The following is a 15,205-nucleotide window of genomic DNA, read 5'->3' on the forward strand; positions in this document are numbered from 1 at the left end:
CCTCGTCCCAGGTCCTTTTCGGTCTGCCACTCGAAACCCTAACCCCGATGTACAGGCAGAGACACAACTATCTTACCCAAATTTGACGAATACAAAGCGGAAAAATCGAACCATCCGAAACACGCACTGGTAGAAATGGGGTTTTCATTGTATTTCGCCCGTTGTCAATTTTCTTCAAAGGGAACTGGGAAGATACTTGTTCCTCTGACTACAAATTTCTCTCCTTCCGCATTCTCCACATGCCCAAACAATCTCAGTCTACTCCTCCTCATCAAAGCACCAATACATTCCAGTCCCATCCTTCCTCTCAACTCTTCAGTCGAAACCTAGCCATCCAAGGCCTCGCATTCAAGGAGTTGTGGACATAAATATAAAATCTCTTCATGATAAATAACGGGACACTGAACGATACCAGCTTTGAAGCGAAACACATATTCCAGAATGTTGTGTGAGAGTTTCAAAAGTATTCGACTCAAAAGTGAAGCAATATTACTCTTCATAGCTCTACCTGATAATACACAACCCACCTCATGCACAGGCCTGGACTCCATGGACGTTTACAATCCATCACTACCGATTGATGACTTTTTGTTTTTAATTGTTGCTAACACCCCATAAATTTACGCCTTAAGATATACTTTTTTGCACTGAAAGAGTTGTTGTTACTGTTGTTATTCTACCCTGGTCTGTTTGGCCAAGCGGACCTAGCGACCACACTTTAGCTGCCGCCTACTGCGGCAGACAGCGCCAAGCCAGAGTTGGAACAGGATCCTTCCATTGGCGAGCTGTAGTGAAAATGGAGGAGGCATAGCCCCTAAGAGGATGAGCCGTGTGTAGGAGATATGTATGAGCAGTAGTCTCAGTCCGGACTTTGATTACTTGTTAAATGTGGCAGGGTTCGCCATCTGAGAGTGCTGTGCGGGGCCAGATACCTGGCCTTGGTCCCACCATCCATCTGTTACCTTTTGGTGGGCTAACGGGTGCTACACCTTGCCCAAGGGTGACTCGGGACTATGCAGGGCAGGGGCGTCCATCTTCCCTAAGCCGGACACATGCTCCGGCCGCATACCCCAGTACTGAAAGGATAAATGTATCTAACTCCTCTAGTTCGATAATTATCGCCCAAGCTGAATAAAATCGTTTGGAAATAGAAACGATAAAATAATACATCATTACTTAAGGACGCCCTCTCTTTCACCACTTGGCACCTCACTCCACCACTCCACACACCTCACATTACCACCCTCATGTCCCCCACGTCCCTCGTCTCTCTCTCTCTCTCTCTCTCTCTCTCTCTCTCTCTCTCTCTCTCTCTCTCTCTCCACACAGCTCACACCACCAGCAGTATGCATCACTACCTTCACGTGCTCTGAAGCCTTCCTGGAGAAACCCTATGAAGTAACCAGTATTCAAGGACGTTCTTAAACCCCATGTCACTCACACCTTAATCTGCCTCACCTGCAACACCAAAATGGCATTTGTCTTCATCATCATAAATGCCATCATCATTTTCTTGTTCTTTGATCAGACGGACCGGGTTTTGCAACAATAACAATAATAAACTAGAACTTTTTAATTATCCCGTGGACAGTCACTATTCTCCATCTGCTGTTTCTTACAATGACCTTGACCTCATTCGGGAGATAAGGAATTTTTTAAATAAAACGAAATTAACTCATAGGAATCGGTTCTCGAATATCATTTCCAGATTACTTGCTCAGATCCCATTGAAATCTCCAGCATACATAACCACTTTATCCCATTCACCCATAATACCGATATGACTGCCACTGATCATAAAGGATTTGGATTTTTTTTCTATCAGCAATGACCCTTACCAGGACATAACCTGAGCCCTTCAGATACCTTCCGCAGCCCTGGTTCCCTCGGAATCGTCGCGAGACTCTTAGGCCGGAATAATAATGATACCAAGAAAACCATTTTTTTCCACCTGCTGTATGCAAAAGGTGGATACTAATAGCAACAACAACAACAATACCAAGAACAACATCTGCTACTACTATTACTACTACTACTACTACTACCACCACCACCACCACTACTACTACTACTACTTTTACTGGAACTACTACTACTACTGTCGTCAGACTATTTTCTCAGTTTAGGGAGCAACACTTTTACTAATCAAGGGATCGTACTAAAATCTGCGCTTTCTAAATTAATTTTCGTTCCAATGAATCTACGTTTATTTTTATTCAGGCTACAGCCAGATTATTTATTTACATATTTACTTTTGCTGAGGTAAATCCTAGCAGTCACTGGGTTAATCCCTTGAATCCGATGACGCATTCTTTTAATTTTATTCTTGTCATTTCCTGAGCATTTTACTCAGTTCAGGCTTTTCGAACTGGAGGGGGTCAGATAGTCTTAAAAAAAAAAAAAAAAAAAAGAGAGAGAGAGAGAGAGAGAGAGAGGCCTCTCCCAAGCGAAACAAATCGCCTGGTAGTAGAATGAATTAAAATAAAAAAAGTCACCAGTCTGAAGGGGTTAACTTTTATACGACGATTTCCAAGCTGAACAAAATCCTCTGGAGGTAGCATGAATAAAGCAAGAATAATTTTAGGATTTCTATCGTCGTCAGAGGGTAAAAAAAAAAAAAAAAATCTCGATTAACCCTTTCGCTGCTGTGGACTCACTTAACATTCTCCTGTGACTCACTCTCACTTGAATGAAACTGTCTGGCTTTAGCTGCGAGAGAATACTAGAGCTGCCCCGACCATAAGAGGGTTGATGGTACCTATATTAACACTTTTTATGGTCGGTATACTTTAAGGAAATTCCCTAACATCTTTTCCTACGCGATTTATTTTACCTATTACACCTCACTGTCCCCCCGCCTATATTTATAAAATAAATCCTTCTAATATGGCCATACTCTGCATAAACAGCGTACAGAAGGATGTCAACCAGTCGCATCCCAAAACTAAATCGCCAAGGAAGAGGTGCTAGGGAGCCTCCTTAACCGACGGGACGACGCTCCATCCCAGCTGAATAAAATCGTCTGGCGTTAGCTGCAATATATTACGAAAAATACAGTCGAATACAAAAAGTTCGCCTAGAATTTCACCTCTCCCATTTTTCACTTTCCCCAGCTTTTTTTTTTTTTTTTAATGTAAGGAAGAAGGAACCAAAGGCCAGAACTGAGAGAGACTTTGATGATTCTCTCTGACAATGATGAATGAGGGAGGAAAGTGACGAACATGTGTGAAACAGACGCAGTGGAATGGTAGGGAAACTTTTAACCTGACTGTTCAGGTATTAAACATTCATAGGCTTATACTCACTCTCAGATGAATAGACTTGTTGAGAGAGAGAGAGAGAGAGAGAGAGAGAGAGAGAGAGAGAGAGAGTATAACATGCAAGCATAACATTTCGCTGCAGGTATGGCGGACAAACACATAGTTACGACAATATATTTCCTTGTATTACAATTCTTAACACATTAAAACCAAGAGCCACATCTTTGCTTCATATCTATATTTCAAACCTGCACTTCGCGCTTATATTTTAGACCTGTACTTCATATTTGTACTTCAGACCACCTGTACTTCCTGCGCTCACGACTTGAACTTTATATTTCTACCACTTATACTTCTCTACACTTCCTAAATCTCGTTCCTTCACTTGGAATTTGTCTTCATTTTCTTCTTCAGTTTTCGTTGTGGGTACCGTCATATGATTTCTTTTTCTTCATCTTAGGGCAGGATCCACGTGGTGAGTGGCGTAAATCAAGGCCTTATCTTTTAGGCATTTTTTATTTTTTGTCACTGAAATTGTCAGATGACTTCTTTCAACCTAGAAGCGAGTCCTGGTAACGATGGACCAATGAAACGTGCAACAAAGAAGAACCGCAAGGCCAGATGAGCCGGCTGTGACCAAAATGCCACGTCTGCAAGCCTGGCAAACCTCTTTAACTCAGCAAGGTTCAGTGACCAATACAATCAGCAAAGATCGCAACTTCCTGCTGGTTAACCAGATCAGAGTCAGTTTGGCGGGTATATAAGGCTTCAAGCAGACAGTCCCCCTCGTTCAGCTTCACACGGAGACTGATACTCGCCACTTCGCTCCCCCAGCCACCCACCAAACTCATTTCCATGGTTAACGCCGTCAAGGTCTTCAAAAAGACTGCACCTAATGGTAAGACATACACCCTCCTCATCACGTTAATTATACTCAACTTTTTTACTGCAAATTACCTACTCTGCATTTAAATTTGGTTAATGTCAGTCGATTTCACTGCGTCAAGAGCACTACGCTAGGTCGCTAATAATGTTCAAAACTATTGTGATTAACTTACTGGCTAAGAATGAAGCGCTCTGTACGATTTTATTCACTTTAGTGCAACTCACCACTGCCAATGAGTTACCATCATCATCATCACCATCACTGTCATCACTGTAATGCCATGCCTTGGGGACATCCTTCTCTACACATAGTCACTGTGTTGCCTGAATGGTTACGGTGATGAAAACTCGAATTAAAACGTAACCCATGTATCAATTGTGGTGGCGCACTGACCAATATCTGGACGTGATGGCCGCCGGCCTGTGTTGGGTTCCAGGGAGGTTGTGTCAGTTCACAACTACTGTAGAATAGCCAAGCTGTTCACTGCCAGGCTTTTGAGGGCTCTTCACTTGAAAAGGAAAGAAAGGGCCTAAAAGAAACCTACAATATATAAGAAATACGATTTCTTATAAAGAATCAATATATTTTTAAAAAAAATATCAACTAGAGAGTCTTCGCAAATGTGATTCAGATCCCTGGTAAAGATTTTTAAAAATCCAGTTAGACACAGCGAAGACTACAGCCCCCAGCGTGACTCCAGTCTGACCCAGTTCTCTCCTGGTTTATTACAAGCGACTAGGTGACTAATGCTTTATTGGGCAAGCCCCTGCCGCTAGCATGGTCTGGCAAACACAACTATGTCTAAAACAAGGGTAAACAGTTTGTCCTAAAAATACTCACATCTGTGCAGTGAGTAGCGTGGCAAGCTAAAACTGTCAGAATAGTACATGTAACGTGGAAGACAGACTAAAAAATAATGGAAAAACAACCCCACATTAAGAGAGCCTCACGCAGCAAGGTACAGTTGCGGACATGATTACTGATCCACTTCATACTGATAAACAGCAAGACTGTGATCAGTGACCTTCAAAATCTAGCAATACAATCTTTGAAGCCCAGCAAACTTTTCAGAATATCATGTTACAGTGTTATAACAGTTCAGCTAAAATATAGAATACTACTACTGTCCACAACAGTTTTACTCATGATGCTGCCTATATTTGTCATCATCGTGTCAAATGTACATATCATCAGTATCATCAGCATCCCAATCTCTAACAATGACAATTCAAAATAAAGTAAGCATATTGTTCCAGTACCAGTGACTCCTCAACCATTTGCATTCTAAGGATTTTCCATAGTTTCTTAAATTTATATGAAATTACCAGAAAGAAATAACTAACTTTATCCATAATGATAAAAAAATGTTAAATCAAAATGACTGATCTACATACTTTTTTCACTGGCTGCTAATGTATAACCCCTCTGGTCAGATTACCACCAATGTAAGATTAAGCTTTTTGACGGAACATATATTCAACCATTATTATTTTATCTTTGAAATCTTCATGGATATTCGTTTATTTTCACTATTCAACTTTCATCTTCCTCTACCTGGCCAGTCTTTTCACTCCTATTAACTCCTTTCCCCCAGGTAAGGTCACTGCGTACCTAAGTCACCGCGACTTCGTGGACCACATCAACCACACGTCCCCTGTGGATGGTGTGGTTGTTGTGGACCATGACTACCTTCGTGGTCGGAGGGTGTTCGCCCGTGTGGCGGTCACCTTCCGCTATGGCCGTGAGGAGGATGAGGTGATGGGCCTCCACTTCAGTAAGGAACTCGAACTCGTCAACACCGAAGTCGCTCCCAACGCTGGCAAAGAAGAGCGCACTGATGTCCAAGAACGACTCATCAAGAAGCTAGGCGCCAATGCCTATGCTTTCAGTGTGTCTCTTCCCCAGAATGCCCCCTGCTCCGTCATTCTTGACAGCGGTGATGATTATTCGGTAAGTATTTGATGGAAACTTCAAAAATACTAGAATTGGGGTTCCACAACTAGGCACCAATTTTGGCATCCTTACTTCAAAAAGTCTGCCACTGTGATGTTGAATGTAATCACTACATGCACTTTTGAAATAAGATGGATTCATAACTACATAAAAATGTCTCTTTCACTACAGACCCACCCTCTTGGTGTGATCTACGACCTCCGTCTGTATGTGTCTGACCGTGCAGAGGAAAAGCCTCACAGGCGCAACTCTGTTAGCTTTGCCGTCAGGAAGGTTCAGTTCGCTTCAACTGAGCCAAGTGCTCGCCAACCCCAGACTCTCGTTTCCAAGAGTTTCACTCTCTCACCTGGAAAACTGAACCTTGAGGTCAGCCTCGACCGGGACCTCTATTTCCATGGCCAAGTTGTGCAGGCTCATCTGAACGTCCACAATGCCTCCAAGAAGACGGTGAAGAACATGAAGGCTCAAGTGGTGCAGCATGTGGAGGTGACCATGACCAACAGCCATTTCAGCCGTGTGGTCGCCTCTCTGGAGTCCCGTGAGGGTTGCCCCATCACCCCCGGAGCCAACCTCACCAAGACCTTCTCCCTCACCCCTCTTGCCTCATCCAACCAGAAGCGCTTCGGCATCGCCCTTGACGGCCAAGTGAAGGATCAGGACGCCAACCTGGCATCCTCCACCATGGTGGCAGCCGGCAAGAACGTCAACGACGCCTTGGGCATCATTGTGTCCTACTCTCTCCGTGTGAAGCTGAACTGTGGCGCCATTGGCGGTGAGCTGACTGCTGACCTGCCCTTCAAGCTCATGCACCCTGACCCTACTGCCAGCAAACCCGCTCTCCGCAAGATGCAGTCCAACGACAATCTGGAATTCGAAGAGTTCTCCCGCCTTCGTCGTGGTGAATCAGTTGCTGATGACTAAATATGTCATATACCATTCTGAAACAGTCAGGTGTATGTTCTTTACCTGAACAATTGGCAACCTAAATTCTAGAAAGAGCTCAACCAATTAAATCTGCTAACACACTTCAGTCCATAATTAATAAATTGGTTTTATATTCTTGTTTCCTTTTAGAAGTCCTCCCTTTGATTTTTTCTATGAGCACATTATGATTACAATACAAAATTATTATCAATAGTGTTGTTTTGACCACATCATATGGCTGAGGCTATCAAATACTTTATTATCCTTTTCAATGATCTCTGTTTGGCAAAGGAGATTCTTTTATTAAAATTATTTGTTTCATTCAGTTGCATGAATGGCAATAACTCACGGTTGTACCAGTAGTTCAGGGTCCGTTAAAAGTAGTGCAGAGCTTTCAATTTTGTGTGAGGGACATACAATATATAAGCAAAGCTAAGATCAGTTTTAATACCAGCATGCATTGTTCAGATTAAACACAGATTCTAAATATTCCAGAACTGTATTAAATTTACCGAAGCCTCTCTGCTATTTTATGTCCCTCACTGGAATAGAAAAGCTACACTACTTTTATTGGACCCTGTTGTAGTAAAAGTAAATTCGCTGACAGTAAACCAATCACAAATAAAGTAACAAATTAGAAGAGTCTTCAGAGGGACCAAGACATGTTATTTAAGCGATCCTAGGAGTGACAAGTGAAATTAAGTATAAAAATATTAATGTACTTAACCCACTCATCGCATTTGACATATCAAGAGTGTTATTTTTTTTTTCCATTTTGCAATGACACGGACAGCACTTCAAATCCATACAAATTATTTTTGAGGCAAAAGTTACCAAAAGTAATTTACACCGTAGTCTAACATGTCATAGTGAGACAATAGAAACAATCATTAAGTCTCTACGCCTCGGGGTGACAAGAGGCACACCGGAAACTGCTGGCTCAGGTGTCATGCTTATCCAGAATTTTTTCATTCATATCTTGAAAACTGTTGGTCGAACAAAAACTCTGTACCAGCTGTTGGAAGGCTTATGAAACTCTGTCCCCTGACAAGATTCTAAACCCATGTGCTCCGACAGTGCATACCCCTGCCAAGACAACACTACCTGCCCTCTTGATCTTGGCCAATGACCTTCTCCAGCCATCATTTCAACAACTGTTATTCTGACGGTCCTCAATCACTATTCCAAATTGAGTGCAGGTCCATCCAACCGTTTTCTATTTTTTGTTGACACACAAATGGACAGACAAGCAAGGAAACTAAGGTAAAAAAAAAAAAAACGAAAACAGTCATGCGTTGATGGGCTAAATAGTAATGGCCATAACCAGCATTTTGTCCTAGAAAGCTTGGAATATATTTAAATGTTTTTCTTCATTCAAACTATAGATAATAACTAGTCACATTCTTCCCTTTTCAATTTATTAACAAGTTCATAACACAGAGCAAATATTTAGGAACAATAATGTATGGTGTATGCTAATAAAATACATGGGAGGGGGAGGAATTTCGGTAAAATATTAAAATGTTCACCAAAAATAATTACTGGTGAATGTTGCCCAAAATGATTACGAGTGAACACTAACGAGGGGATGTAGACAAAATTCTTACCATGGTCAGTTACAAAAGTGATAATGTAGTGAGAGAGAGAGAGAGAGAGAGAGAGAGAGAGAGAGAGAGCAGTTGCAGCGGAAGTCATGCATAGTAAGGATCTAACGCCAAGACAACAGTATATTAATGCGCAAAAAAACTGACTCAAGCTTTATTCTAAGATGTATGGGTAAAAGATATTCAGAAATAACACTACAACTTTATCTTGCTTTAATAAGGCCGCACTCTGACTCTGCAATGTAATTTTGGTGACTGTACTAAAGAATGAATGTTAGTTCTTTTGAGTGTGTTCAGAAAAGAATGACAAAAACCGAATTACTCTAAATTTAAACTAGCTAAAACGGTAGAATCAGGGAAGAGCAAAAATTAAGTGTTTTAGTGGATCAAGGGATATAAAACGGGAGACAACAGTAAATCTTTATGAATGAACAGACAGTAGAAAAAAAAATCATATTAAAAATCTCTTCAGTAGGGAAATAGGAAAACTTATTTTGTTGTGGATGTGTGGAGAAACTTACGACACCTGAGTGAAGGGGTTAATCTCTCTCTAGTCCTTGGCCACCACACCCCTCATCCCTTTCTACACACTTTAATCCCTGTGAAGCCTCAACACACTCAGCATTTCTTGCACCTCATCCTCTCTTCATTCTCGCCTCTCTTGTGTCTGACCTTCACCTTCTTCTATGGCTTTAAAACCCATCTCTCTACCATAACATGATTTATTTATTTATTTTTGCTAAATCTGAATTATTAGACATAGCACAGTAGGCACTACCCGTTGTGAATGGGTTCAAGACAGTTTCCGTTTATTTTATTATTATTATTATCATTATTATTATTATTATTATTATTATTATTATTATTCTATCTATCTATCTATCGCCAGACGCCTCAATCCCGTTCGGGGTGGCCACAAACAAATCGACTCCACGTCGCCCTGTCCCCCGCCATTTCACTGCCCCGCTCCCAACTCACACACCCCTCTCTCATATACCTCTCCAACCCATCCCTCCATCTCATCCTCGGCCTCCCCCTCCCTCTTCCCCCCTCCACCTCACTCACGTACACTCTCTTCGTCAGTCTTTCACCCTCCACCTTCTCCACATAGCCAAAGCACCTCAGCGTATTCCTCCTAACGCTTCCTATCACATCCACATCCACACCACAACGCTCCTTTATATCCTCATTCGTCAGCCTGTCTCTCCATGTGACTCCACAGGCTCCTCTTAAATAACTCATTTCCACTGCTCTCACTCTTGACTTGTGTCCTTCCAGCAACGTCCAAGCTTCACTTTCATACGTTAGAGTTGGTATCACAATACTGTCATGTAGTAACTTTTTCACTTCAGTGTTCACTTCCCTGCTTCTTATCATTGCTTTCAAGGAACCAACAACCTTTCTTCCCTGCTGTACCCTTTCAAGCACTCACCCTCCAAACCTCCATCCTTACTCATCACACTACTCAAGTACTTAAAGGTACTCACATTTTCCAATTCCTCACCATCCAACCTCGCTGTACATTCACTGACTTCACCTCTCTCAAAGACCATCACTTTACTCTTCCCTACATTCACCTTTAGATTCCGTTTCTTACACACTCTCCCAAACTCATACACCAAGCCTTGCAGCTCCCCTTCGTCTTCACTCAACAACACAGTATCATCTGCAAACAACAGTACAGGGAGTTTCCAAACATTACCTTCTCTCACCAGGGCCACTCCAACATCCACTACCCAACCATGTACCTCTTTTATTACCCCATACATGTACAGATTGAACAACCATGGAGACATGACACATCCCTGTTTCAACCCAACCTTCAAAGAGAAAAATTCACTCAGTTCACCATTCACATTATTATTATCATTATTATTATTATTATTATTATTATTATTATTATTATTATTATTACCATCATTATCATCATCATTATCATCATCATCATCGTCATTTTTTTCCTCTTACTACTACCAGTCGATTTCACTAAGCTTGGAAAAAGGTCCGTGTACTGAAGAGTAAGCTGGTTTTTTCAATTCTTGGGAGAAGACCCCTTGCACTACAAGTATCATATATCTATTAATCTTTTTTGTATGATGACGCTGTTATATATTTTACTTTTATTGTCGCCATGCAGTTATATTAAGCTTGGGAAAGGTCCTCTGAACTGAAAAGGTTAAGGACTGTTTCCATTACATAATCTCAATTAACACCTTCTAAATGAGGGCAGGGCCTACTTTACATTTTGCTACTTCCAGACGATTTTACCGAGCTTGGAAGAGACACCATATGTTTTCCATGGGTATAAAGCTATGGACACAGGCCAGGAAGCCAGTTCCCGAAGTCAAGCGACTTCCTACGACGCACCAACAGAGACTGGATCTTTGCAGCCCTCATATCACCTGGCACATGGGCACTACTACCCACCACCTCAGTTGTGATTCCCCAGAACTAGGAATATCACAATTAGATCTGGAGTTATGGTATCAGCTGGGGGTTTTTTATGACATGTCGGTGGGGCCTAAGAGTAGGACAGTGACCACGGTGAAATCGAACTGAAATCCACAATCCACAAACTGATCCCTGAGACGCAATGATCAAACCAGCGACCAGTCTCCAACCCACTGAGAAATGCACGCAACCACCTCCCGTTCCAAAAATAGGAAAAAAAGATAAATAATAATAGCAACAGAACTGTCAGCCAAGTGCCCAGTGAAAATGAGGCACACCTCTATTCACTAATCGATTGTTGCTCTCCATGGAATTTGGTGCTTTCCTCCGCCTATTTTCGAGTCTTTTCCATCCAAAGCATGAGTGGAAAATACGAATACGGCGACGATGAGGATGAGGATGATAAATATAATGACGACGACGACGACGATAATGACGACGATGATACGCCAGTCCACTGATCCCCTAGGAAACTATGCATTACTGTGGTACTGTACAACGCGCATTCAATATGAGTCAATGGCCTTGGCAGTAGGTCACAAGGGAGTAGGCAGCCAACTCATAAGATGCTAACACAGTTGAACTCTAATCTAATTATGATATATGGCGCCTTAAGTAAGAAACTCCCTCCTTCCTAACAAGATTAGAGTCTCTGGTGGGTACTTAAGGGCGTGCCATCAGTGCTCTTCATCAGCTTCACACGGAGACTGACACTTTCCACTTCGCTCCCCCAGCAACCCACCAACTCATTTCCATGGTTAGCGCCGTCAAGGTCTTCAAGAAGACTGCACCTAATGGTATATTACCTATCCCTTCATTAGTCGGCCTTCTTTTCCTTTATCACAGGTTGCTGCACCGTGTTCTGCATTTGTGTCTAAACAGATTCATAATCATAATCCCACGCACACCTAACCCTTCAGTAAGATTCCCCCCTTAAAATAATCTGATCAATTGTTCATCATAGTACTACAGTAAATACAAAGAACTGTAAAGAAAAATTAACAGTCTCGGCTACTTTGATCTCTACGAGGTTTCTTATAACAGAATACGATATACCTATGATATATAATCTACGGTACTAGTATACAGCATGGAAATGAGAGTGATGCAGTGAGTTCCCTCAACACTCCCTTCATCAGATGCTGACTGGAGACCATGACAAGTATCATCACAAGGTAAAGAAAATCCATCAAGGAAATTTAGACATAATACGTCTAATTATTATATACTGGGTAAGGATATCCAGAGTACGTCTCTTTGATCTGACTGGGAACATGAATCGAGGAAGTATACAATAAATGCACTCTCTCCCTCTATGTCACATGAGGCACACTGCTCCTCCATCCCAAATAAGTGACCCAGGGTAAATTGAATCAAAACTAAAAAGGTGTGAAAAGGCTGCGCAAAATCACCAAAAGACGAGCTGGAACGATCATACACCAAAACAACAATCTTAATAAAGGAACATGTTCTATTCACCTTTCAATGTGGTTACGACGCAGGGCAAGTTTGATTCAAACGCGCCCTCTAGCCAGCTGTACATGTATAAGAAAACACAGATCATCCATTTAACCTATAAGAGGACACTAAACCAGAAGCAAAAACTCGGGAGACGTCATGCACTTGCTTGCAGATGTTGCCCCTCTATTGTAAGTGTATCTTTTGCAACATGTATAGAAGCATAGGAAATTAACAGACTGTAGGGTCGATTTCACTTGAATCCATGGAGACTCATTCCTATCTCATCAGTAAGGCTTACCAAATTTTATGCAACCACAAATTAGTTTTCACATCGTGCGAGTGACCCAGTTCCGTCCGGTGAAAACAAACTGAAACTAGTTAAACAGTCACACCAGATGCTTCTCCATTTTCAAAACTCTATGTCTGTGTCCACTTGGCCTGTGTTGTTTTTGTTTTTATGTATCCCACTCTGAGTACAGACTAGATAGCCCATTCCCTGCCACCCAGCAGTCCTCCCACGTGGAATAAATGGCCTCACACACCTTCACTTGTCACAGCTTTTTAAATAATACTATAATTTCCCTATTAAATACACGCCAGTTAAGGCTTATTTTGGACTGGCGTAACAATACTTACGGGGGGATTTTAACATCAGTGAATCGTGTGGAAAGTCAGGTAAATTTATCTCAACAAAATTCTAAAGCCAAATCTGTTATCAGTCCACCTAAACACTGCAATTTATACCCGGTGACAATCATTTCTCGAGCAGTCATTTGTGAGGAACTTTATTAAGTGGTGTTTTGTATCACTCTGCACGATGCTGAAAACCTTGGCATACTGGTACGAGTAGTTTCAAAAGCTAAGTTTGGTTACATGGACCTGCACCCAGCTACACATATTTTACTTGCACACTTAATGCAGTTGCAGGATTATTTTTTTTCCTACAATACAAGCATCCAATCGTACACAATGTTCTCGTAATCAAAGTAAATCGTATCAACTGCTCTCCTTTCTTTGTACATACTCAGTACATGGAATAAGTAATGAATGATTGAAAATGAATGCTTGGTATGATAATTTTTGAATGGTACTGTCTCTAATAACAGCATCTCCCTCAGGTAAGGTCACCGCATACCTAAGTCACCGCGACTTCGTGGACCACACCAGCCACACGTCCCCTGTGGATGGTGTGGTTCTTGTGGACCATGACTACCTTCGTGGTCGGAGGGTGTACGCCCGTGTGGCGGTCACCTTCCGCCATGGACGAGAGGAAGATGAAGTGATGGGCCTCAGCTTCAGTAAGGAACTCGAACTTGTCAACACCGATGTCGCTCCCAACGCTGGCAACGAAGAGCGCACCGATGTTCAAGAACGACTCATCAAGAAGCTGGGCGCCAACGCCTATGCCTTCAGTGTGTCTCTTCCCCAGAACGCCCCTTGCTCCGTCATCCTGGAGAGCGGGGACGATGCCTCGGTAAATATGCATTTTCATTCAAATACAGTATCATATATTTTTAAGTCAGAATACTAACCTCGAATAGCAGGTACAAAACAAAGACTTACAATGTACCATTTCTTTTTTCAAAACAGACTCACCCTCTTGGTGTAGTCTATGAACTCCGTCTGTACGTCTCTGACCATAAGGAGGAAAGGCCCCACAAGCGCAACTCCGTCAGCTTCGCCGTCAGGAAGGTCCAGTTCGCATCGACTCAGCCAAGTGCCCGCCAGCCACAGACTCTGGTCACCAAGAGCTTCACTCTTTCCCCTGGCAAACTGAACCTGGAGGTCAGCCTTGATCGGGACACCTACTTCCACGGTCAGGCTGTGGATGCTTGCGTCAACATTCATAATGGCTCGAAGAAGACGGTGAAAAACCTGAAGGCTCAGGTGGTGCAGCATGTGGAGGTGACCATGACCAACAGTCAGTTCAGCCGTGTGGTCGCCTCCCTGGAGTCCCGTGAGGGTTGCCCCATCACCCCCGGAGCCAACCTCACCAAGACCTTCTCCCTCACCCCTCTTGCCTCATCCAACCAGAAGCGCTTCGGCATCGCCCTGGACGGCCAAGTGAAGGATCAGGACGCCAACCTGGCATCCTCCACCATGGTGGCAGCCGGCAAGAACGTCAACGACGCCTTGGGCATCATTGTGTCCTACTCTCTCCGTGTGAAGCTGAACTGTGGCGCCATTGGCGGTGAGCTGGCTGCTGACCTGCCCTTCAAGCTCATGCATCCTGACCCAAGCGCCGGCAAGCCTGCTCTCCGCAAAATGCAGTCCAACGACAACTTGGAATTTGAGGAGTTCTCCCGCCTCCGTCGTGGTGCATCAGTTGCTGAAGATTAAGGAGTTACCCTAATGCACGACATAATTTGCTTTATTTTCATTTTTCCATCAGGTTTTTCTTAAATTCCTAAACAGACTTTCTGTGCTACATGAGTAGTCTACTAATACAAGTGGCTAAGAGCCAAAAAATAGAAAACGGAGAAAAACGCGGTACAAGCTTTCCGACCTTCAATGCACTGTAGCTCTGTAGCAGTTCAAGCTACAATGCTCTCTCTCTCTCTCTCTCTCTGTTTTTTTTTTTTTTTAACTGAAGCTTATTCTATTTACCTGAGTACTAGTAAATTAATGGTAATACAATTAATGGTAATACAATGCACTTTGATGGG

General features: G+C 42.6%; 2 protein-coding genes across 2 annotated transcripts; both read left to right on the plus strand.

Moving 5' to 3' along the window:
* The first annotated feature begins 4,003 nt into the window (after positions 1–4,003).
* On the plus strand, positions 4,004–7,152 carry LOC145393851 (arrestin homolog). Its single transcript, XM_080267904.1, has 3 exons — positions 4,004–4,158; positions 5,741–6,096; positions 6,271–7,152. Exons 1-3 carry the CDS (start codon positions 4,116–4,118, stop codon positions 7,018–7,020), a joined length of 1,149 nt encoding a protein of 382 aa, XP_080124030.1. The 5' UTR covers positions 4,004–4,115; the 3' UTR covers positions 7,021–7,152.
* A 4,631-nt stretch (positions 7,153–11,783) lies between these two features.
* Positions 11,784–14,879, plus strand: LOC145393855 (arrestin homolog). Its single transcript, XM_080267907.1, has 3 exons — positions 11,784–11,875; positions 13,658–14,007; positions 14,130–14,879. Exons 1-3 carry the CDS (start codon positions 11,833–11,835, stop codon positions 14,877–14,879), a joined length of 1,143 nt encoding a protein of 380 aa, XP_080124033.1. The 5' UTR covers positions 11,784–11,832.
* Positions 14,880–15,205: the final 326 nt, after the last annotated feature.

Source organism: Coenobita brevimanus, chromosome 25 (genome assembly GCF_032717465.1).
Source record: "Coenobita brevimanus isolate Jiangsu-jjx chromosome 25, ASM3271746v2, whole genome shotgun sequence".
NCBI lineage: Eukaryota > Metazoa > Arthropoda > Malacostraca > Decapoda > Coenobitidae > Coenobita > Coenobita brevimanus.

Coding starts and splice junctions, on each gene's coding strand:
- LOC145393851 (XM_080267904.1), top strand. CDS start 4,116: ATGGTTAACGCCGTCAAGGTCTTCAAAAAGACTGCACCTAATG. Junction 4,159..5,740: donor CAAAAAGACTGCACCTAATG/GTAAGACATACA, acceptor CCTTTCCCCCAG/GTAAGGTCACTGCGTACCTA. Junction 6,097..6,270: donor ACAGCGGTGATGATTATTCG/GTAAGTATTTGA, acceptor CTTTCACTACAG/ACCCACCCTCTTGGTGTGAT.
- LOC145393855 (XM_080267907.1), top strand. CDS start 11,833: ATGGTTAGCGCCGTCAAGGTCTTCAAGAAGACTGCACCTAATG. Junction 11,876..13,657: donor CAAGAAGACTGCACCTAATG/GTATATTACCTA, acceptor CATCTCCCTCAG/GTAAGGTCACCGCATACCTA. Junction 14,008..14,129: donor TCCTGGAGAGCGGGGACGAT/GCCTCGGTAAAT, acceptor TTTTCAAAACAG/ACTCACCCTCTTGGTGTAGT.